Source organism: Gopherus evgoodei, chromosome 1 (assembly GCF_007399415.2).
Source record: "Gopherus evgoodei ecotype Sinaloan lineage chromosome 1, rGopEvg1_v1.p, whole genome shotgun sequence".
Taxonomy (NCBI): domain Eukaryota; kingdom Metazoa; phylum Chordata; order Testudines; family Testudinidae; genus Gopherus; species Gopherus evgoodei.
In genome coordinates this window covers 281,630,349-281,653,913 of record NC_044322.1, presented here as the reverse complement: position 1 = coordinate 281,653,913, position 23,565 = coordinate 281,630,349, and the positions used below count along the sequence as shown (strand labels likewise).

At 37.8% G+C, this 23,565-nt stretch overlaps 1 protein-coding gene across 4 annotated transcripts in view; it reads left to right on the top strand.

The window, feature by feature from the left end:
* The window catches only part of VEZT (vezatin, adherens junctions transmembrane protein), an 89,985-nt gene that overhangs the window by 53,797 nt on the left and 12,623 nt on the right, over positions 1–23,565 (top strand). For 3 of the 4 annotated variants that reach the window (XM_030548520.1, XM_030548522.1, XM_030548523.1), the window contains exons 5-7: positions 736–1,011; positions 4,827–4,976; positions 16,650–16,797. In XM_030548520.1, the coding sequence (XP_030404380.1) occupies positions 736–1,011; positions 4,827–4,976; positions 16,650–16,797 (574 nt within the window). The remainder of the gene's footprint in view (positions 1–735; positions 1,012–4,826; positions 4,977–16,649; positions 16,798–23,565) is intronic. The other variant, XM_030548521.1, reaches the window with a different exon arrangement.

Genomic DNA, 23,565 nt, shown 5'->3' with positions numbered 1-23,565 from the left:
GTTATTTGAAGCTTGGAAAGCTTATAGCTTCACAGAATTACAGATTAAATACAAAGGCTCACATTCTGTTTTCTAATAGACCAATTTTTCTGACAACATTTTCAAAAGAAAAATGGCAATTTTGCAAAAGAAAAATCTGTATTTGGACATAGCTGAAATGAGGCTTTAGCTTCTGTTGTTCCTGGTAATTTGAAAAGCTTCAGGGCTGCCTAAAAAGATTTTCACAGCTAGCTTTTTAAAGGTTTGGTAGAACTTTGTAGTGTGTGGGTGTCCAGGTTAAATGAGTCAGAATCTGGAAAAATAAAACTGTCATTACTTAGGATGTTTGCGTACCTAAAAGAATCATGCCCTTTATCACTGTCCTCTTGAACCTGGAAGTGCAGACCGTACATTTCCCATCCATCCTTGCCTTTAATGCTGAGCAATCCTGTTTTGTTTTTTTTTTTTTAAGTCGTATGTTTGAAAGATTGACCTTTCAAATTAGTGCATTATTTTTCCACTGGCTGTTTTAAATCAAGAAAATATATCGTAGCTTTATGGACTAATTCCCTACATAACACCTAAATCTTTCATTTAGTGATCTTGTTACTATTTATATCTCTCTTAAAAACCTACATAAAAGTCCATGTAACTAAATGTAAACAGCAAAGTAGTTGAGAGTCTCATGACTTTCCTCAGTTGGTTAATCTCAGGAATTGGTAGTAGATGTCACTTTGTCTATTCCTTTGTTTGCAGGGATGTGTCTCTGCTGCTTGCCTTTGTCAGTGCATTAATTATACTTCCTTCATGGTGGAATGGATCATTCTGGCTGGTGTGGGGACTAGTTCTGTTTGTCTATGTGATCATACGAGCTCTAGGCACATGGAGGATAGCCAAGCTGCAAATGTCCCTGAGAAAATACAGACTCCAGCTGGAAGAGACAGTGGCAAATAGCCGCGCTTTTACTAATCTTGTGAGAAAAGCTCTGCGACTCATTCAAGAGACTGAAGTCATTTCCAGAGGATTTACCCTGTGAGTCTTTATTTTATTTCATCTTATATATGGATTCATTCAAGCCAATTAAGTATTAAAATTCTATAATGTTATCTCCAATGACCGATGGAATCTGGTGGAAAACGTTAATACATTTTAATTTTTTAATTAAGATCGTCATTTATACAGACAAACTTGTGTAACTGACATGATAATTACATTGCATGTGTTCAAAGTCTGATAGCTCTATTTAAAAGTGCACACTATAAAAATTTTCAGAGGCACAACAGCTCTATTATTTGGGCACCAAACTGTCCTTGGTACCTTTTGAAAATGTCCTCCTACACTACTGACAACATAAACAAGTAATTATTTATGGGGAAGAGAGGGGAGAGACAAAGGAGCTCTAAGCCCCTTTAGTGAGCAGTTCTTGAAGGGTCATGTAGTAATTTTAAATTATATCTTACTATTTTGATGAAAGTATTTAGCATTTTAGATTACCAAAAAATGTTTTCTAACATTATCTGCCCTGCAAGTAATCGGTATTTTATAATGAAAGATTATGTGAAAGAGTATTTCCTTCTGTATGATGTGCAATAATAATTTTGTTTTCATCATATTACTTATAATCAAAGAAATGCTATGAAAGGTCATACGTTGAAAATATTTTTTTCACATCTATTGCCCCTCAGAAGCTTAAAACTCAGAACTGTTTACCAACAGAATTTGTCTTTTCCACTTGTGGGATTTGATACTCTGATCCTAGTTATTTGGTGTCTGCGGTTGAATTGGTTCTTTTATGTTTTCTTCCTGGTTTGGATGAATGAACATTGTGACACACTGAACACATGTACTGATCTGGAAGTCAACGTACTTGCACCTGTGCATTGTCCTTCCCTTCTGTTGTTTTAGTCAATGTAATTTCTAGCAGTACATTGTGCTAATAGAACTTTGTGTGGAAGAAGGAGGAAAATGCAAAAAATGGTCCAGTCATCATCTTTTTAAGATCAATAAAATTACCTCCTTTTTTGCGCAGCTTTGATTTATGGGATCTGTATAAATTTCTGACTTGAATGCCCTAACATATACAGAGAACTTTGATCTGTATTTGTAGACAGTATGCTATTCCTACCAATTCAACTGTTTTGTGCTTGAGCACATTATGGTACATGCAAGGCTGAAACTGTGCCCTACCTAGTTTGAATTAATTTCCTAACTTTAGATGATGAGATGCCTACATTATGTTTTGCCAAGGACATATTTTGTTATCTTTTTGGAGTGTTTAAGCATGTCCTCAGTCAGCCTAGATATGTTTTCATTGAGCCAGAATACAGTTACGCAATATTCAGTCTTATCTTCACAAAAAGAGTCTCAGAAAGAATTTATTGTTAGGACTTGTCCAGATTGCAACTGAGAAAAACATCTGATTTTTTTTCTTCTAATTTTAACAAATCTGTGGTCTGATTGCTCTTTAATTACATATCTAAAAGTGAGTAGTTTAAAACAATAGATGAGCTTCAAGTTGACTCCTGATCTTATGTCCCCATTTCTTTAAATCTTAGTAATGTTTTAGAGAGGATTTATTTGGGTGTGCATGTATGGGGGTCTGACCCAGGGTATGTAGGGTAGCCCTCACTGAAAATGCCAAGGTCTGGGCAGGCTGCAAAAAGGAGAACAGATACTCCCAAAACTGGTGGTTAACACTGAAGTTAGACTCACCAACCAGTCTCAAACTGTGCTCCTAATCCCCCACATTGGTTATCAAGAAGCTGTAAAAGAAATCACACACCTTCCTTTATTGCATTCCAGTTCTCTAGCTCCCAATCAGCACATAGGTTCAGTACAGTGAGAAGTTGTTTAAAACATGCTCACTATACAAAATGTTCTTCTGACTCCAAAGGACCAGCCACATTATCAGGTCAGTATTAGTTTAGATCTTAACCAAAATATCATGCTGCCAGTCAATCCTTTAGTATCTAAAACTAAAGGTTTATTATAAAGAAAAAAGAACAAGAAGAGAGTTGTTAAATGGTAAAACAATCAGATAAATACATAAGGCTTCAAACTCCATATATCAGGTTCTTAACAGTATTGGTGAGTTTGCTGGCTTGAAAATCCCTCTGGAACACATCCACAGCTTGGATGGGTCATTCAGTCCTTTGTTCAGAGCTTTGTTTGTAGAAAAGTTGCTCCAGAAGTAAGAAGCAGGATTGAAGACAAAATTGAGATGATGCATCTGTCTTTTATACCTTTTGCAATGTGGCCTGTATTTCCTTTGTCCCAAATACTCATTTAACAGAGATCCTTGGATGATGTATCTCTGGTATGTGCAGAAGCATAGCAAATGATGCTGGTTTGATGTTTCTCAGGAAAAAAGAAAGGAAGAATTCAGTCCTATAAATTTGTACAAACTGCTGAGATTAACATTTTGACATGGAAACAAATGTTACAAATCATAAAACAACCCTGTTTTTCAAGGTGTTGGTTGTACATAGGGGCATGAGTGATGGGTGGGTGTCTTGTAGTAGAGCTGCAAGTGCTTACAATCTTTGCTGTGGAGAAAACATTGGTAGCTTTCTGCCTGCTTTCTTAAATTACTCCTTAGCTTCTCCAGACACACTTCTTACAAGCCATTGAAGTGTATGGTTTAAAAGACTGAAATGAGAGTTCACCTTTGAACATTAGCAATTGGTAAGTTCAAATAGCCATAGAAATGTTGAGAGAGAATCTGTAACAGATGTTAATTTTAAAGTTCCAGTGAAAACACAGAACTGGACAAACATATTCACTTTGCTCTGGTAAAATTGTAAGCTAATGCAATTTGTTTTGCTTCTTTTATAATGAAAAGTGTTTTACATACAAGATTTTATTTGATCATGTTTAAGTATTACTCTTGTATATTAATATGGTATGAAGTTTTTATAGCTTGTACAGTGTTATTTTAATAAATACCTTTCACATTGCTAAGTATACTGTACACTAATAGAAGAATAGTCTACTACTTTTTTTGTTTTTTGTAACTTAATGTGCAAATATTTAAAATTCACACAGGTGCACTTCAGTTTATTTACAGAATAGATCTTTTTTTTTTATAATGGCACTTTCTTAAAGCTCTTCTGCAATCTGTTCCCACAAGCAAATGGCACAATGACACACCAATATGCATATGTATACATTGAGATCAATGTGTATTTAAAAATGTTAGTATATTGTATTGCATGCATTTCAGAATCTTTGCTTCATTTTGTATTTCTAGCTGTAACAGTACCACAAGAATTTCTGCAGTCTGTAGTTTTTATGGTAAATTGTCCTTCCACTCAAATGTTTGATAACCTTATCAAACTGGATAACATTCTTTGTACTGATTGAGGGGAGGGGAATATAGATTAATCTAAATAGATAGCAGAGCACAGCCTATCTGCAAAATCATTTGTAAAAGCTAAGTAATTAGTTGCATGTAGAGAGGTATGCATTAAATATACATATTTTTAAAACTTACAGTGGGCTTCTGTTATGTTCAGGTCAGAGTTCATTAGCCTTACAGTGTCTCTATATAGTGCTTTCTTTTTCTAGGACCTGATTCTGTACAATTGAGGTCCATAGGAATTTTGACGTTGACTCTAATGGGAGCAGGAGCAGGACCTTTACTGAGTTGTTAATCTTTTTTCATTTAAAATTTTTAATGAAATGTATGACTGATACAGTAAAACTTTATTGCTTTAATTATATGTATTGACCCATTATAAAAAAGGATTGTCTTTTGTAAATAAGGGATATGAAAGTGAAATTGATGTATTATCTTGTTGAAATTCTTTAGGACATCTGTACAGTTGTATCACATTTTACTTTTCAAGTTTGCTTGACAGGGTCAGTGCCGCTTGCCCATTTAATAAAGCTGGACAGCATCCTAGTCAGCATCTCATCGGTCTTCGGAAAGCTGTTTACCGATCTGTCAGAGCCAGCTTTCGAGCTTCAAGACTAGCTACTCTGTACATGCTGAAAAAATATCCTTTTTGTAAAAACCCACAAATGCAAATACTTATGAATGAATGACCTACCCGTATAGATGGGACACTTAATTGTCCTAATGAATACAGCTGGCACCAGTAGAAACTTGTGGCATCTAATTAAATATATGCAAGAAAGAAGGGCTGCAAAATGTCTTTTTTTGAGTTATGCTTGAGACAGCACATTCTTAAAATATTTCATGTTTTTGTCACTGTGCAATCTAAGATAAGAGTCCTCTACTATGTCTTGCACACACATGCCTTTTGTGTGAATATTGATATGTGTGATTCAGTCCTTTCCCTTTCATTATTGCTCTTACCCATTTTTATTTCTCTGCTTCCAAAATAATTTCGTCTCAACCACCTGCCCTCTCACTTTGTGTCTCCATTGCATATCTAGTCTCCAAATTAAAAGCTAAGCGATTTCCTGTTTCATGAAAGCTGAATGGTACTGTTGCAACATAGATTAGACAAGGGGCACACTGAACAGTGAGGATTTTCTACTTCCAAAATGAAATGCGGTGCTTCTCACAACCGATTCAAACTGTGTTTGCAAAGCATGAACCCATATTCCATTGAAAAAATGACAGTAGGGTTACTTGATAGCTGTGCTGTATCTGTGCCATAGTTGGGAAAATATCAGAAATGCCAATGTATTGCATTCAAATATATGTGATTATATTTCTACCTCCCCAGAAAAATCACAAGCTTGGAAACTAATGTGCATGGTAACATAGTGAAAACCTGTCATTACCAATTATTGTTATATTTTCCTGGAATATGTGTTTTGGTTAATATTGATAGCACTCCTGGATATGTGTGTGTGTAACAGGTGTAGTTATACTCCAGTTCAGAGGAAATAAGTGTTTATTCGTGGATCATTTATCTAGGGATGTGAATCCTGCTTTTGTGCTCAAGTTATCACTGATTCATATCCTGAGATAGCCCTGGAGAGTAGATTTATTTTCTGTATATGGGAAAGGAAATGTAACCAGTCGTATCCGAAGTGACTGAAACAATTTTATAAAAGTAACTTCAAACTCTGGATGGGATATAACTGAGAGTAACTTTAAGGGTTGGGGAAGGGAACTGAAAATGGGAACAATACATGTGGTTTTATCAGAGATCCTTTTGTACCAGAGTGTAAAAAAAAAAAGTATACTCAGTATTGGATACAAACTGGTGTATAGATTGATAGGGTGGGAGAGAGGGTTACCTTCTACAGAACTATTTTGGTTTGGATTAGACTGGATCCACTTCAGCTGAAGGGTTGCCACCCTCTTAGCTTCAAAACTGGCAAGGGTGGTTAAGTTAGCTTTATATTAGGAAATGAGGAAGAAGGAGATCTTTTGTTTAACTCAGAAAATTTGGCTTTTACTTTTGCCTTACTTTATATGGTTTTAAGATGGAGTTTGTCCCATGACAAAAGATGAATAGATGGCTCAGCCATGGAAATCATTAGCGAAAAGCTGGAAGAAATGAGTGGGTTTTGAGGAAGAATTTGAGGGCAACATGTAGGGATGCTTGACACACAGGAAAAGGGATATTCTGGGCCGAGGGAGCAGCGTGGGAAAAGCACAAAGTTGAAGTGCAGAGAGCACAGACAGCATGTAGGGTATAGGAGCTGAGATAGAGGCACAGTCAGATCTGTGCAATATATGAAAAGTGAGAATAAGAGGGTTGCATTTTGGGGGGGGTTAACACCCACCAGAATAATATAGAGCAGCCTGAGGATTGGCCCCAGTTACTCTGTCTTGTAATGGACTCTACTGACTATTGTGTCATCTGTGGATTGGTTGAATGTAGTGCATTCTAACCACAGCCTCCCCCGCCCTTTTCACTCCTCCAACACTGGGGACTACATAGAGCTGTCTTCATCAGCCAAGAATTTCCTCACATTATGGGATTTTCAGCTGCTCACTTAGGATAGCTTTAAGGGGCCTTTTGTGCCACTAGAGTAGCCCATGGCAGGGAAAGGAAAGATTTAGAGGAGCTTGACTGTGTATAATTAGGGAATGATGTGATGAAATTAAAGAAAGGAATTTCAGCTGAATATCAGGAAAAGTTGAAATCCAGATTTTTCACTGCTATAAAGAACAGAAATGGGGTTTAAAAAAAAAAATTCTGCAGAAAATCAGACCATGCATTAGATTGCAGTGCCTATAGGCTGTCCGAGTATGATTTAATCCATATTTAAAGGTGTTTATTGTGAGCATCTGAAAGACAGGAATGTAGTAGTACTATTGATGCAATATTTACGCCACCTATAGCAATCTAATGTACTTTTTCTTAGAAAAACATGCTTAACATTTGGCATAAATTTTCAAAAGACCATTGAAATGAAATTTAGTTTTTCTGTTTTTTTCAAATGACCTCAGAAGAAACTGCTAACTCTACTTGGATAAACATTTTTTATTGCACTTGATGTACTACTTCTGCATTTTTTTTGCCAGATCAAGAGTATATCTCTGTGTCAAAGCAGGGGAAAACTGAATCCAGTTTGTTCAATACAGCATTCTGAAATTTTAATATGTGAGAAGTGCCTTTTGGTTTTAAAAGAAAGTGAAATGCAGCACTCCAGTTAATATAGCGAAGCTAAAAGTTTAATTCCATTTTATTTGATGACTGGTCCTCCTACTGGGTTCTCTACCTCTGAGTTCTCTTTATCTTATTTGAAGGAGGACACATTATCTTGATAACAGTGTGAACATAATAAATAAAACTTAACTGTCTGATAGAGTTAATGATGAGGGATAGCTCAGTGGTTTGAGCATTGGCCTGCTAAACCCAGGGTTGTGAGTTTAATCCTTGAAGGGGCCATTTGGGGATTGGTCCTGCTTTGAGCAGGGAGTTGGACTAGATGACCTCCTGAGCTTCCAAACCTAATAATCTATGATTCTGTGATAGTATGTTGAAATGCTGTCAGCTAACTGGCTTCAGTACTGAAGGATTGACTCATTTTGATAGAGTGATAAAATTTAAAAGCGGGACCAGATCCTCACATGGTGTAAATATTCACAGTTTCATTCATTTTAATTACATGTCCACTTACTTTGCTGAGGTTCTGGCCTGTAAAAGATATAAAATCTGAATTGATGTAACACTGTGACAATTTTGAACACTTGTGTCAGGAAATACAAAATTTAGATTTCTTTCAGTAACCTTGGCTTACTCACATTGCTCAGTGAGATGGTGTATTTTTGACTACTAATGTTGTGTTGACACACATATATCTTGATCTATTTGATTCATATCTATCATCAGAAATATGTGCATAATTTGCATTCATTTCAGTAAGAGTGGTTATATCTGAATGCAAATTTATGTTGTGGTATTATATGCAGTGTGGCTGCTTTAAATTGTAGGCATTCCATTTTTATATAAATAAAAAGTAGGGAGCAGTTCTCAAATATTATAGATGAGGCATGGCTGAAAGGAGTATATCAGAGGAGCTCAGCTAACAACCTGACTGATGATAGATTTTTTATTTTTTGTTTAATTATGGCTATTTGAAAAGTGTGAATGAATCCTGTGGCAATAGATGAGTAGACAAAGAGCAGCGATTTGCATAAAGGAGAATGATTAAATAAACTACATAGGTATGGGATATATTTATCGCATGGCTGTCACCTTCTCAGACATTTCTGGTATGTATTATTAAATGTACACTCTCCCCCACTAAACTGTCTATGCAAATTAGGGTCTCTTGGCAACCCAAAAAAAAGCAACTTATGGAGACCAGAAATGGATCTGGCTGTGACAAACAAACATCATGTTGTAGACACTTGTCTTATTTGTATCCTAATGTTGTTGTATTCTTTGTGGTAGGATTAAATGTTTCCCTTTGGATATTCCTATGACACCCACATGATGATGATGATGTTGTTGTTGTTACTGAGTGTTAAAAAATTTAATACATAGCTTTGCTCATAGCAGCACAGATTGCATTCACCTGCTACTGTGTCATTATTCAGTCAAATTAGACTGGAGATTTAGCAACATATACATAAGGCTAACATGTCAAAGCTTACAACTCCCTTCATTAACACTATATTTATTAGTGCAAGTAAATTAATATCTAGGTAATTAAAATTTGCTGTGGTATAAAATATAACCATGTTGAGCAGTGTAAAAATTTCATTTAAAATGTAAGAAGAATATCGCTTTCAGTTTATTTGAAGCTTTGATATTGGATTCGATGGACCAGTAACTTTTTCTGAGATGGAAAATCTTCCACGCACATTCTGTGCTTGTTATGTTAAATGTCAGTCTTGCATTGTGGGAACAATATATAAGTGCATCCTGTCATGTCCTTCTTTTTCAAAGTTGAGTCATTCATTACAAAGGGTACACTACTTCCACAGGCGTACTTCCTCAATAATAGAAGCAAGTACCTGCATGTGGAGAAGGTTTCTTTTTACTCAAACAAAGGGACTTCTCCATCACCTGACAGCTATAAAGGTTGCAGTCTGCACCATTGAAGTCAGAGGGATTTTCCACTTATTTCAGTGAGTGGAAGATTAAGATTGGATGGGTGACATTTTATGACCTTTGTTACGCAGGAGGTCAAACAACACAATTGTAATGGTCCTTCTCGCCTTAAAATTCTGTGGGCCCTATCTTTAGCTGATGTAAATGAGTGTAGTGCCACTGAATTCCATGGAGCTGTACCAGTTTACACCCTCTGAGGAGCTGGCCATATGAATCTCTGAAACTCTCATTTTACTATAAATGGGAGAAATCCTCCAAAATGCAAACAATTCAGTAGCAAAAGAGAAGGTGGTGTCGTCTAGCTGCTAAGTGCAAGACATCTGGCTTTTTATTTCTAACTTTGTCATAAACTTGCTGTGTGACTCTGGGACAAGTCTCTTAACGTCTTTTTACTTCAGTTTTACCTGTAAAGGTGTGATAACATTTACCTATCTGATGTGAGTGTTGAGAAGCTTAATTCCTGAAAGTCTGTAAGGTTGTTTAACGTTCTGGGATGCTAAGTGCTACAGAAGTGCAGGTTTTGTTAGTTATTATTTGTTACCATATTAGTGACTGTCTACTGTTGGCAAATACACTTCTGTACAAGTCTATCAGTGGAGTAGATGTCTAGGTTACATACAGACTGACATTAGGGTGACAGTCCTGATATTTGAGGCTTTTTCTTATATAGTAGCCAATCACCCCCATCCCAATTTTTCACACTTGCTATCTGGTCACCCTAACTGATGTTGCCAGCTGCCCCATGTGTACAATGTGGTGAGTTAACTGCTGTTAGTGAGAGATTCTGATATTTGGGGCCTTTTAGACCCAATCTGACCCTAAGATGCTGCTGCATACTCCGCTTTAATTTGATTTTAGCCCCCTAGTACTTTTGCATCCTATGCAGATCATTTCTCAGCTTGAAAGCTCAGCCGGTTGTGACATTAAGGAAATAACATTTTAACGGAATAGGCTCTTACCACAACATATGTAAACACAAGGGGCACTTAGGGATCTGGGGCAAAAATCAGTACTTGGTCCTGCTAGTGAAGGCAGGGGGCTGGACTCGATGACCTTTTGAGGTCCCTTCCAGTTCTAGGAGATAGGTATATCTCCAATTATTATATTATAAAAATGGGTTTGTTTCAAGGAAAAATATGTTCAAGTAGTATATTCATTATTGGTAATTCTTGAAATTTTTATTAAAAAATTAATCATATTTGGGTTGGTTTTTTTTTAAATCCCTAGTTACTGATGGTTTGTGATTAGGTGAGAATCTCCGCTTTCATTTAATAAAAACCATAACTGTCTATTCCTCATGGTTGTGGTGAAAAAGCTTGAAAACGTTACCCAGTTGTATCCTTAACATTCAAAAACCAGAAGACCAATAAAAAAAAACCTACCAAATTTTATTATTTTCTTAAAATATCATGACTTTCAAGCAAATCTCAGTATTAGGGGAAGGGGGACAGCTGACTCATGATTTTTGAATGCTTGAGGATTGGCAGTATTGTAAATTTGTGTATAGTTTAGGGATAATAAATTATGGATTTCCAAGTTAAGTGAAAGGTCATTTTTATTTAGCAACTTTTGTTTAAAAATCTTATGTCTCCTTAAAAAATGGGCACAGAAGTGGAAGTTGAACATTGTTTAAATAAAACTTCTCTAGTGTATTTTCTTTGCTCCCACACGCACACGTGTACAAGAGGTTTTAAGGGATTGATGTGCATTCAGTTAGCATACACTGAAGAATAAGTCATGTTAATCAGCCAAGTATGATTACAGATCCCCTCAAGAGTTCAGTTATCTTGTGGTATCCATACCATGGGATTGCTTCTTGAGTCTTTCTAGGATTGCTTCCAGTCTTTTTATGTTGAAACATAATTTAAAGTAAAATACCTTGATCTCTGGAGTGTTCTAATTATTTCTAGGATTTTTCAACTGTAAAGTATATGACTAAAGTTCATTTCATTTTAGAATAATTTAAAGTCACCGTTACAGTGCTTCATCTTGATCTTATCAAATTAACATTAACATTCCTGCAATCTAGTGTATCTGTTGTTTATTATCTCACTGGGATTCTAAACAACCTTTTAAAAATAAATTCAAATTTGTTTGTATTAGAGGACACTGATGTTTTTGTAATTATATCCTGTTTTCTTGCCTTAGTTAGATAAAGATAATTGTAAATTTCAACGCTGAAACAGGGCCAGCTTTAGCTATTTCGCCGCCCCAAGCACTGCGGCACGCTGTGGGGGGCGCTCTGCCACTCGCCTGTCCCGCGGCTCCGGTGGATCTCCCGCAGACATGGCTGCGGAGGGTCCGCTGGTCCCGCGGCTCCGGTGGACCTCCCGCAGGCGTGCCTGCGGATGCTCCACCGAAGCCGCGGGACCAGCGGACCCTCCGCAGGGACGCCTGCGGGAGATCCACCGGAGCCGCCTGCCGCCCTCCCGGCAACCAGCAGAGCGCCCCCCGCAGCATGCCGCCCCAAGCACGTGCTTGGGGCTGGAGCCGGCCCAGCTCTGAAAGGCACTGTAGAAGAGTGGTATATAAATCCAGAACTAATGTTCAACTCTATGTACAACCCTACCATTATATATACTGTCTCCTGCAATGTTTTCTTTAGCATGAGTCAGAAATCCTCCCTTGCTCCCAGTTTGCAGTTATTAATCCTATGCAGAGTACAAAACTGCATATGAACTAAAAATGAAATATATTGAGATCACATTACTAAACCTGCATTATAAGATTTTCATGCTGCTAGAGAACATTTGTTGCAGAGAGAGATTAAAAGGCTCTTCAGTGAAACTTTCAAACCTTCAATCTTAAAGATTGTGGCCTGATTTTTTTTGCATCTCAGGAAAGGATAGGCATGGTAATCCCAGTACTCCACATCCTCCTGGGTTAATTTAAAACATTGGATCCTGCTAACACCTACATGTTTACATGAGTCAGTAACTGATTGCAACATATTACATTCCTGGGTAACTGGCATTACAGGCTTTTCTTTGCCCTATTACTGGGATATCTGAAGAGCAGTAATTAGGCTTTTGTCTAATTTAGGTTACTGAAGCTTCATTACAGGCACTGCTTTTTCTGCTCAAGTGGTAAAATTATTTTCTAGAGCAGATTTTTGTTTTGTTTTGTTTTAGTCCTATGAGAATTGAACAGGTGGAAAATCATTTGAGTCTGGGTGTGAAAGGGTGGAACTTATAACTAACTATCCCAGAAAACAGTTTAGCTGGCTGGGCAGGAGACCAGTGCCTCTGCTGGGCCTTATATGATCCCAGAGGAAAGGAGCATTGCGTTTGCAAACCCAAATCAAAATAGAAATGAAAGAAACATGGTTTGAATTAAATCTTTTTTCCCCCTTAGGACTTTATAAGAGAAACATTTTCAGAGTTCTGCAGGGTAAAGTTTTCTGTAGATGTATGATAGCAATTCAATATTTCCAGATGAAAGTTTTCTATTTTGTGACCAGATAGCCTAAATGCTCAAAAATCATGAGTCATTCCCCACCACACCAAAAAAAAAAAATGGCTTAAAATCATGAGGACTTGGGGTTTTTTTGTTTATTTGTTTTTGTATTTGGGTTTTATGTTATTTTATTTTATTTTTAAGAACATGGTATCTTTTTGTTTGCTGCTTGGGTTGGGGGTGTTAGGTTACATTCACTTTGCATTTTTCAAGCATTTCTCCACATCCAAAAGCTAGAAAACATTTTGTTGTTGTTCTTGTGTTTTGTTGGGAACTAAGATTCTCATGCAATCTCAATTCCAGCAGCTCAGACTTTGAGTAAAATACCAGATATCGCAAAAGTTGGTAACACTTGATACCCACCACAAAGTAAAACTACTACAAAGCATGTAACTTATACAACATATTCTGAATAGATCAGGCGTTCATTAAGGCTGAACTGCAGCAGTGCAAGATACCTGGGTATGAAGCCTTCATTGCTTAGGCGACTCCAACTAATACAGAACACTGCAGTATGTCTGCTCAGCAACACAGGCTACCACAAACACATTATAACTGTCTTAGTCTCTCAACGCTAGTTTCCCATAGAATATCAAGTCAAATCAAATTCTGAGTCCTTGCCCTCAAAGTACTCCGTGGCCTGGGTCCAGAATACCTAAAATATCACCTAAATTTCCAGGATGAAGACCATGGTTGACAACTCTGGTCCTAAGGCACAATGGAATTCTCTACCATAATGGTAAAGCTTGTCAGTTCAGGAGACAGACCTTTCTTGGAGGCTTGCTTGAGGCTGTGGAACAAACTCCCACAGGAACTAAGGACCATCACAAACCTCACCACCTTCTGCTCCAAGAGCAAGGAGCGCTTCTTCAACCTGGCTTCTCTAACTTAAACCGGAGCAGTATGTACATTTAAAACAAAACTAAACCCTACCAAAATAAGACTACGTTGCCTGCACAGTTCTTCCACTGGGGAGAGGATGAGAGAATGAACCACATGTGACAGATGGAAGTCATGTCTTGTAATGCACTACTGGAAGTTGCTCAGATATGTGAATATCAGAATAAGAACCTATTTAGAATAGTGCAGAATAGAATAGAATTTGAATAGTCAAGATGCCAATATTTGTGTACAGATTTAACATGAATATACTGTTTTGTTCCATTTGTAGAAAGTACATTACCCTTAGCAGCAAAGGTGTTACAATCACTTACTTTTAAAGACAAGATTCTGTAGACTAATATAACTCAAAACAATATGACTGCTGTGAGGTACTTCAACATCTACATTTTGATTTTTGGTGACATTAAAGCCTTGCAGTTGAAAAAAGTACTACAGGGCTCTACTTCAGTATTGTGGCTGTAACCTGACATAATTTGGAACTGAAATTTTACACTTGATATCATGTTACGTGCATCATTGCTTGTCAATTTATATCCTAGCAAAACCTCAGACCAGTTTGCCAGCGGTTCCAAAACTTTTTATGGTAGTGTAGCCATTGACTTATCACAAAAACATTACTTCAGATTTGTATAGCATCACTGACCCTACGGAGGATTTGCCATCCTTTAATGCTATGGTTCATTACTTTTACTTCACAATTCTTGTATTTATTGACATTAAACTTTATTAAGCGTCTATATTTGTAAGAATATTTTCCTATGAAGGTATGTTGTTTTTGCTCTGCAATACAATACATTGAAAAGTACTGCATCCATTATGTAGTCTATAGAATTTGGGCAATCTTAGCAGTTTCCTATAAATTGGCACAGATGGTTTATAAAGCCCATTACTCTCTTCAGCATGCAGAGCTAAGTATTTTATGTTTTCAAAAATCAAGTGAAAATAACTTGTTAGCTAGAAGGAAAATATAAAATGTGACTGCAAAGCTATAGCATCATTCAACAGAGACTTCTTCCTTTATGCTCAACTTCACTATTCAGGGTACATTAAAACACCTGTATTTTTGGTGACATAAACCTAGTAGCATGATTCTCTGATATACTTTGTACCTCTCATCTTCCCAAACAAAACAAAAAACAGGCACACATGCTCTTTTTGGAGAAAACTGAGTAATTGCTGTTAAGAAAGGGAACCTGCAGATATGAGTATTACAGTAGAAGCTCACTAAGGGTATGTCTACACTGCAATTAAAAACCCTGGGCTGGCCAAGCCAACTGACTAGAGCTTGCAGGGGTCAGACTAAGGGACCATTTAATTGTAGTGTAGACATCTGGACTTGGGCTGCAGCCTGAGCTCTGGGTCCCTGCGCTCTGACAGGGTACTAGAGCCTGAATCAGGGCTGACTCCAGGCACCAGCGAAGGAAGCAAGTGCCTGGGGTGGCCAATAGAAAGGGATGGCAGTCCGTCCGTTGTTGGGGCGGCACGTCCGGAAGTGCAGAAGCAATTCAGTGGCGGGTCCTTCAGTCCCTCACTTCCTCTTTGGCAGCAGCTCAATCACGCCACTTCCGTCTTCAGCAGCAATTCGGTGGCAGGTCCTTCACTAATCAGGTTTTTCTTTTTTTTTTCTTGGGGGAACGGCAAAAAAGCTCAGGCCAGGGCCAGGGCCAGGGCCAGCTCCAATGTCTACACTGTAATCAAACAGCCCCTTGCCTGAGTCAGCTGGCATGGGCCAGCCATAGATTTTTAATTCAATGTAGACATAACCCTTTGGATCTCATCCAAAGCCAATTGAAGTCAATAGAAAGATTCCCATTAATTTCGGTGTGCTTATGATCAGACCTTAAGGCCCCAAGCCTGCAAGCATTTTTCTGTGTGCTTAACTTTATGCCTGTGAGAAGTCTCATTTGAGCAGTTACTTCAATGAAAGGTGAAGCACGTACTTAAGTATTTGTATGATCATGCTGATAACTGTGAAGCCCATTGCTAATCACCTAATTTTGCAAATGATTAAGTAGGTGAATATAATGAAACAAAGATTCTGTCTCATAAAATACATTTTCACTTATTTTGACTTATCGTTTGACAATATATTGTAGCTACTACAGAAGTAGCTACTCTGGTGTATAGTATGTTCATAAAATGTATTAAAGAAATTAAGTTTTAGTGACATGAGATCTTACTACACCCCATGTTATAGCTGAGAAGTTTGTGAGACTGATCAATTTATTGCATCAGCAATGTGAAAATTTGGGATTTTCTACTATTCATGTAAGAAATTTCAAAGAACTACTTTTTAAAAACCTGCAGATATGTGATTTTCTATACTATTGCTCATCCTGCACAAAAAAATAATTCATAGGGAAATCACCTATCCTGGTTATCCTGACATATAAAACACACAAACCATGAAATGTGCATTACCCAAAATTTTCTTGTCTCTGGCAGTATTGCTCTTAACTTGTTGAATGTGTACTTTTTAATTTTAAGGCTGTCATTAGAATTTATTGTGAACTAGCTCTCTGATGGTTTTGCAAAGATTTCCTCAATTAAAAGGACTGCAAAGATTATTTATTAGCTGTTTATTATCTTTATTGTTGCAGTACCCTTTGTCTACAACTTATTGTACACATTTGAGCCTTTAAAACTTACGGTTATACGATGATCATTTAAAACTGGACGTGGACTGAGTGTGCTCACCAGTAACTTGCCAGAAAGTAAGATCCTCAGTAATTGTAGATTAGTTGCTTTGCCCCTCTCCCCCCACACCCTCTCCGTTTAGTACAAAGGCTTCTTTGTTAACTGCTTTAACTCTGACTAAACCTACCCTCTGAATGCGGAGAGTGACAATGTGACCAACTACATCTGCGTAGTTCCTTTTAAGGAACTGGGTCTGGGTCTGAGTGAAGAGCAGGTGTCCGAAGAAGAGGCACACAACCTCACAGATGGCTTCAGCCTGCCTGCCCTCAAGGTAATCCATCCTAGAATGGAGAATGCATGTTTACATATACAGACTTATGCAAATCCATTTTGGTTGGGACAGTGCCCTGCTGTTTGTTGTTTCAGATATCTGATTTTTCTCACCCTACTTGTATCAGTCTGTAGTAACAGAGTACATTTAAAGAGCCCTGAGTGAAATTCATGAATGCTCCAGAAGTTCATCTTCCATATTTTTACAACTATTGGCTTTTCAGAGGATTTCATTTACCATTTAATTAAAGAAATTGATGTGCAGTACAGAGTAGGTTGTTGGGTTGTCTAAATCATTCTTTTATTTAGCAAAAAAAAATTACCATTCACTAATCAGTCTCCTCCCAAATGTTATATTTAATGCTATGATTTAATAACTGCTGATGAAAAAGTCCATAAAGTAATTTCTCAATTTGTACGTGTCTCTTGGCTAATCCCTTGCTACTCATCTTGACTTGAACCAAAAGAGAGACATTCCAAAGATGTACATTGCTGGTAGTTGAAAATGGAAAAAGCCACATTTATTTATGCAGTAGGGTTCATAAGCTGAACACCTAGCATTGTGAAGCAGTGTGCTACTTTGATCTCTGAAAAATGTTTAAACAGAGTGGCAGACATCTAATGATCTTTAAACTAGGAATTTGGGCAAGATGACTGGAAGATCCTCATTAATATCCCCCCCGCCTAATCTAATATTGAGTGGGAGGAAAATCAAGTAAAAGAGGATACAGCAATGGAGAGAAGAAAAATAGAGGGTAGGAGAATGGACAAGAGGAAAGATAGTGTTAGTAGCAATGACAGTAACAGCCAGGTAGGTGATACGGGTAGGAAAATGACTGTACCTAATCGGGTGAGGAATCTGAATGAAGCCAAGCAGAAACAAATAAGATGTCTGTATGCCAATGCAAGGAGCCTAGATAACAAAATGAAGGAACTAGAACTGGTGCAGAAAGTGAAGCCAGATATTATAGCAATAACGCAAACATAGTGGAATAGGAATTATGACTGGAATGCAGATATTGATGGGTATGTGCTGATCAGTAAAGACAGAAATTAAGGTTAAAGTGGTAGAGTAGCATTGAATATTAATGAGGAGGAGACTGAAAAGAAATTAAAAGTGATGGAATGGATAAAACAAAATCTGTTTGAGTCAAAATCACTTTGGGGAAGAAGGGTAACAGATGCTCCACAGGGATAGCACTTAGAATCTGATACAGATCCTGAGGCTCTGATTTGGATATAGAAAGGGACCTCTCTAGTATTTTTAATTAAATAAATATTACTGGAAATTCTGTGATTATAGGAGACTTTAATTTCCTAAATATAGATGGGAGGACAAGTGCTACTAATAATGATAGCTGACAGATTTGTTCACCATGTAGTCATTGAACCAACAAGATGTGATGACATTTTGAATTTAGTATTGCTAAGTATTGAGGACCTCAGAGAAGAACTGGCTGTAGAGGACAACCTTGGCTAGAGTAATCATGAGTTAACTCAGTTTAAACTAAATGGAAGGATAAACAAAAATAGATCTGTAACTCGAGTCCTTGATTTCAAAAGGACAAACTTTAAACAATTAAGGGAATTAGTTAGGGAAGTGGACTGGACTGAAGAAGTCGAGTATCTGAATATGGAGGATGCTTGGAGTTAGCTTTTGCAACGTTGACTTACAGTATCTGGAGCATGCATCCCAAGCAAGGGGCAAAAAATCATAGGGAAGGTAAATTTGTTCAAACTGGATGGACAAAGAAAGCCAACAAGGAATGGAAGAAGATATGGATCAGCAAGGAAAACTGCCTCTTGCAGATCAGAAAGTTGTAGGGGAAAAGTGAGATCTGCCAAAAGCCAAGCAGAGCTGGACCTTCCAAAGGAAATTAAAACCAACAATAAAAGATGCTTTACCCATATAATTTAAAAAAAAAAAAAAAGGAAAGAAAAGTGGGACCACTAAGCACTGAGTATTTGGTAGAGATTAAAGAAAATCTAGGTATGGCCTAGCACCTAAATGAATACTTTGCCTCAGTTTTCAATAAGAGTAATGAGTTTGGGGACAATGGCAGGATGGCTAATGGGAACTAGGATATGGAAGTAGAAATTGCCACATTCTAGCTAAAAGCCAAATTCAGTCAGCTTAATGGGACAAAATCAGGAGGCCTGGACAACCTCCATCCACGAATGTTAAAGGAACCAGCACATGAAATTGCAAGCCCCATAGGAAAGATTTTTAATGAATACAGAAACTTGGGCATCATACCCTATGACTGCAAACATAGTACTTATATTTAAGAAAAGAAAATACATGATCTGGGGAACTACAAGCCTGTTGGTTTGACCTCAATTGTATGTCAGGTCTTAGAACAAATTTTAACAGAGAGAGGGCTTAAGGACTCAGAGGTAAATGATGATTGGGATAAAATACAACATGGTTTTACAAAAGATATCGTTCAGACCAACCCGATTTCTTTGAGAAAATAACTGATTTTGTGGACAAAGGAAATGCACTGGAACTATTTTACCTGGATTTCAGTAAAGCATTTGATACAGTTCCACATGGGAAATTATTAGTTACATTGGAGAAGGTGGCAATTAATACGAGAATTGAAAGGTGCTTAAGGAACTAGTTAAAGGGAAGATTATAATGGGTCATTCTGTGAAAGGTGAACTGTCAGGCTGGAGGGAGATTACTGGTGCAGTTCCTCTAAATTCGGTCTTGGGACCAATCTTATTTAACATTTTCATTAATGGCCTTGGCAGAAAAAGTAGAAGTGTGCTAATAAAATTTGTGGATGACACAAAGTTGAGAGGTATTGCCAGCATGGAAGAGGACCAGAATATTATACAACCTTGAGAACTGGGAGTAATAGAAATGGGATGAAGTTTAATAGTGCAGGGTCATATGCTGAGAGCTTAACAACGAGTTTTTGCTATGAGCTGGAGACTTATCAGTTGGAAGCGACAAAGGAGGAGAAAGATGTTCAATCACAGGATGACTGTGAGCTGTGGCCATGAAAAAAGCTAATGCAATCCTAGGATGCATGAGGTGAGGTATTTCCAGTAGAAATAGGGAAGTGTTATTGCCATTATACAAGGCACTCAGGAGACCTCATCTGGAATACCGTGTGCAGTTCTGGTCTCCTATGTTTAAGAAAGATTAATTCAAACTGGAACAGGTGCAGAGAAGGTCTACTAGGATAATTAAAGGAATGAAGAACTCACCTTATGAAAGGAGACTTAAGGAGCTTGGCTTGTTTAGCCTAGCAAAATGAAGGCTGACGTGAGATATGATTGCTCTCTATAAATGCATCAGAGGGATAAACACCAGAGAGGGAGAGGAGATATTTAGGATAAGGGCCAGTGCTGGCACAAGAACAAATGGATATAAACTGGCCATCAACAAGTTTAGGCTTGAAATTAGGTGAAGGTTTCTAACCATCAGAGGAGTGACGTTCTGGAATAGCCTTTCAAAGGGAGAAGTGGGAGCAAAAAACTTAACTTGTTTCAAGACTGAGCTTGTTATGTTTATGGAGGGAATGGTATGATGAGATTGCCTAAAATGGCATATGGCCCATCCGCGACTGCTATTAGCAAATATCTCCAACAACTGGAGATGGAACACTAGATGAGGAGGGCTGGTGGGTCACGCCCATATGCTCATGGTCTAACTGAGCACCATATTTGTGGTTGGGAAGAAATTTTCTGCTAGATTAGATTGGCAGTGACACCGGGGGGTGCGGGGGGGGAGAGAGTTCGCCTTCATCTGCCAATGCTGTCACTTATTGGTTTGAACTAGAATGAATGTTTGATTCTCTGCAGCTTGAAGTCTTGAGGACTTCAGTAATTTAGCCAGAGGTTATGGGTCTATTACAGGAATGAATGGGTTAAGTTGTGTGGCCTGCAATTTGCAGGAGGTCAGACTAGATGATATGATGGTCCCTTCTGGCCATTGAGTCTGAATCTTTCTTCTTTTTGAGATATCGAATATCCCAAGTTTGCATAAGTAAATGTGTGCTATTGAAAGAAGATCTCATCTTTTCAAAAGTCTGATGGTTTTCAGTACAGGCATTTTTTGTTTTAGCTTAGAAAAATTCATTATTGTCTGCCTCTTGTGTTAGTTTTATTGTGTTATATTTTATTCAGTAATCTCATAACTTAATTTCTTTTGTCCTTGCAGTAAATATTGTCAGTAATAAAGACTGATAAGCTGTGAGGCTTAGTTTTGAGTAGACAGCTTTGCTGAATGGCAGCTTTTGGTTTTCATAAATTGCAGTTCTAGTAGGAATTATGCAGACCAAGTTACTTTTCCACTCTTCTTTGGGCAGTTGATTTAAACCAGTTCAAACCCCACTGTGGACACTTAAAAATCAGTTAGTAACTGGCTTATATCAATTTTAGCTTAATATGTTATCCAATCATCTTGTAATCTGGTTGTGACATAATTTGAACAAAATTCATCAATATAAGTCAATTTTGTTTCCATATGTGGATTTCCACCAGTGTAATAAAATAGACTTAAACAATTTTACTTAAATCAGTGCAACATTTTTGTTGGAGAGAAATATGTATACACACACACACACACACACACACAGAACATGAAAAGGTGGGAGTTGTCTTTCCACCTTTTTATGTTCTCTGTGTGTGTGTGTGTGTATCTCCTTACTATATGTTCCATTCTATGCATCCAGTGAAGTGGGCTTTAGCCCACGAAAGCTCATGCTCAAATACATTTGTAAGTCTCTAAGGTACCACAAGTACTCCTGTTCTTTTTACCCTGAACATGTTCTAAATTCCCTTTTCTCGGGCCCACATACCTTTTTCCAGGTAGGTTTTGCATTGCTCTCTTCCCAAAGTTCTCAACTTTTGTGGGCTGCCTGTTAGTCATTCACTGCATTCTCCTTATATTCTGTTTATATGGACCTGTCCTCCTTTTTCGTTTTTTAAGTCCTAAGCTCTGATTTCTTGTTCTGAGCTGTGTGCTAATGCTCTTTCCTCAGGCTGCCTCTTTTTTTCATTTGGCTTTCTTTATAATACTCAGCGAAGACCCTGTGTTGAATGCAGAGATGAGTAGGAAGTTTGTGTTGTGTAGCACTTGCCCCTGTGTTAAGTTCATATCATTCTAAGTGTTACCTTCAGATAACTTCTACACCTGGAAACAGTCATCTTTTCAGTTCTTTATATTACAGAACAATAATCTGTTTTCCAGGTGAATATATTGCTCAACAGCTCCCCAAAGTTATTCACACTATTAGGAAGGTGTGTCTTTTGGAATGATTATCAGTCCATCCATCTAAATTTTTATTATGGTGCTCATCATCATGGTATCGGAGCACCTGACTGTGACCATATGTTAGAGAGACAAGGTGGATGAGGTAATGTCTTTTATTGGACCAACTTCTATTGGTGAGAGAGAGACAAGCTTTCAAGTTTATACAGAACTCTTCTTCGGGTCTTGTTCCCAGAACTGAAGAAGAGTTCTGTGCAAACTTGAACACTTGCCTCTCTCACCAACAGAGGTTGGTCCAATAAAAGATATTGCTTCACCCACCTTGTCTGTCTAATATTCAGCGACCAATACAGCTACAAAACTGCACATGGTCATATGTGGTGGTTGCATATCCTTAAGTGTGTCACTATTATGGACATTTTTCTTTTGACAGTTCATGTATTGGAAAGACCACTACTCATTCACAACTGGAAATGATCTATAATTGCACTCATATAAAACCTTTCCGCCTAGAATCTCAGAAGGTTAGAGGACATTACCTGTGAACTAAATATTGTCCCTCTTTTACAGATGAGAAAATAAGGTGGAGTAACTTGACCTTTTGTGGCCCTTGGGAATCAATCTCAGACCACACTCCATACTAGCACAATTCTGATCTTTTTGTGGCCATATCTACATTAACGAGCTTACAGTGGCACAGCTGTACCGAGGCAGCTGTGCCACTGTAATAGTGCTCGTGGAACTGCTCTGTGCCAACAGGAGAGAGCTCTCCCATTCACATAAAACCACCTCCACAAGGGACAGTAGCTGTTTCAGCAGGAGAAGCTCTCCCACATAGCGACATAGCGCTGTGCACACTACCACTTACACCAACAAAATGTATGTCATTTAGGGGTGTGGGTTTTTTCACACCCTTGAGCAACATAAGTATCACTGGCATAAGTCGTATTGTAGACATGGACTGTGTGTGGGGCTGGTGTAACGGTTAAAAGTACTACCTTCCTCCTTTTTATAAAAAAGAAAAAGCATTGCCCAGAAACGTGCTACCATGACAGTCTTCTGAGACATGGACCTTGTCTAGATTAGGAAAATGTTTTCTTTTTTTTAGTTATGTAAGATGATTTGACATACCCATTAGCACTTAGTGTAGACACAGTTTAACACCTTTTAAATAATGTTAGCTGGTCACGAAGTAACCTGCGCTTCTCTGTAGGCATATAGAGGAGCACTCAAGTGTACAACAAAAATGGGTTTTGCTTCATAGTTCAATTTGAGATTCTGAAGAAATGTGAACTGTGGGATTCCTCTTTTTCACTGCCAGAGTGAGTGACCTGACAACTACCATAAATAATGATTTGAAGAGATTGTTCCATTGTTCTACCTTTATCAATGTTTCCACATTTTAATAGCATTTGGGAAGTTGCTGAGTTTTGCACATAAAACAGTAAGTCAACAGCTGAGATTTCTTAGGATTTCAAAGTATATGTTGTTAATATATAGTGCTAATGGATTAGCATTTCAATGCTGGGGGGAGGGATATAG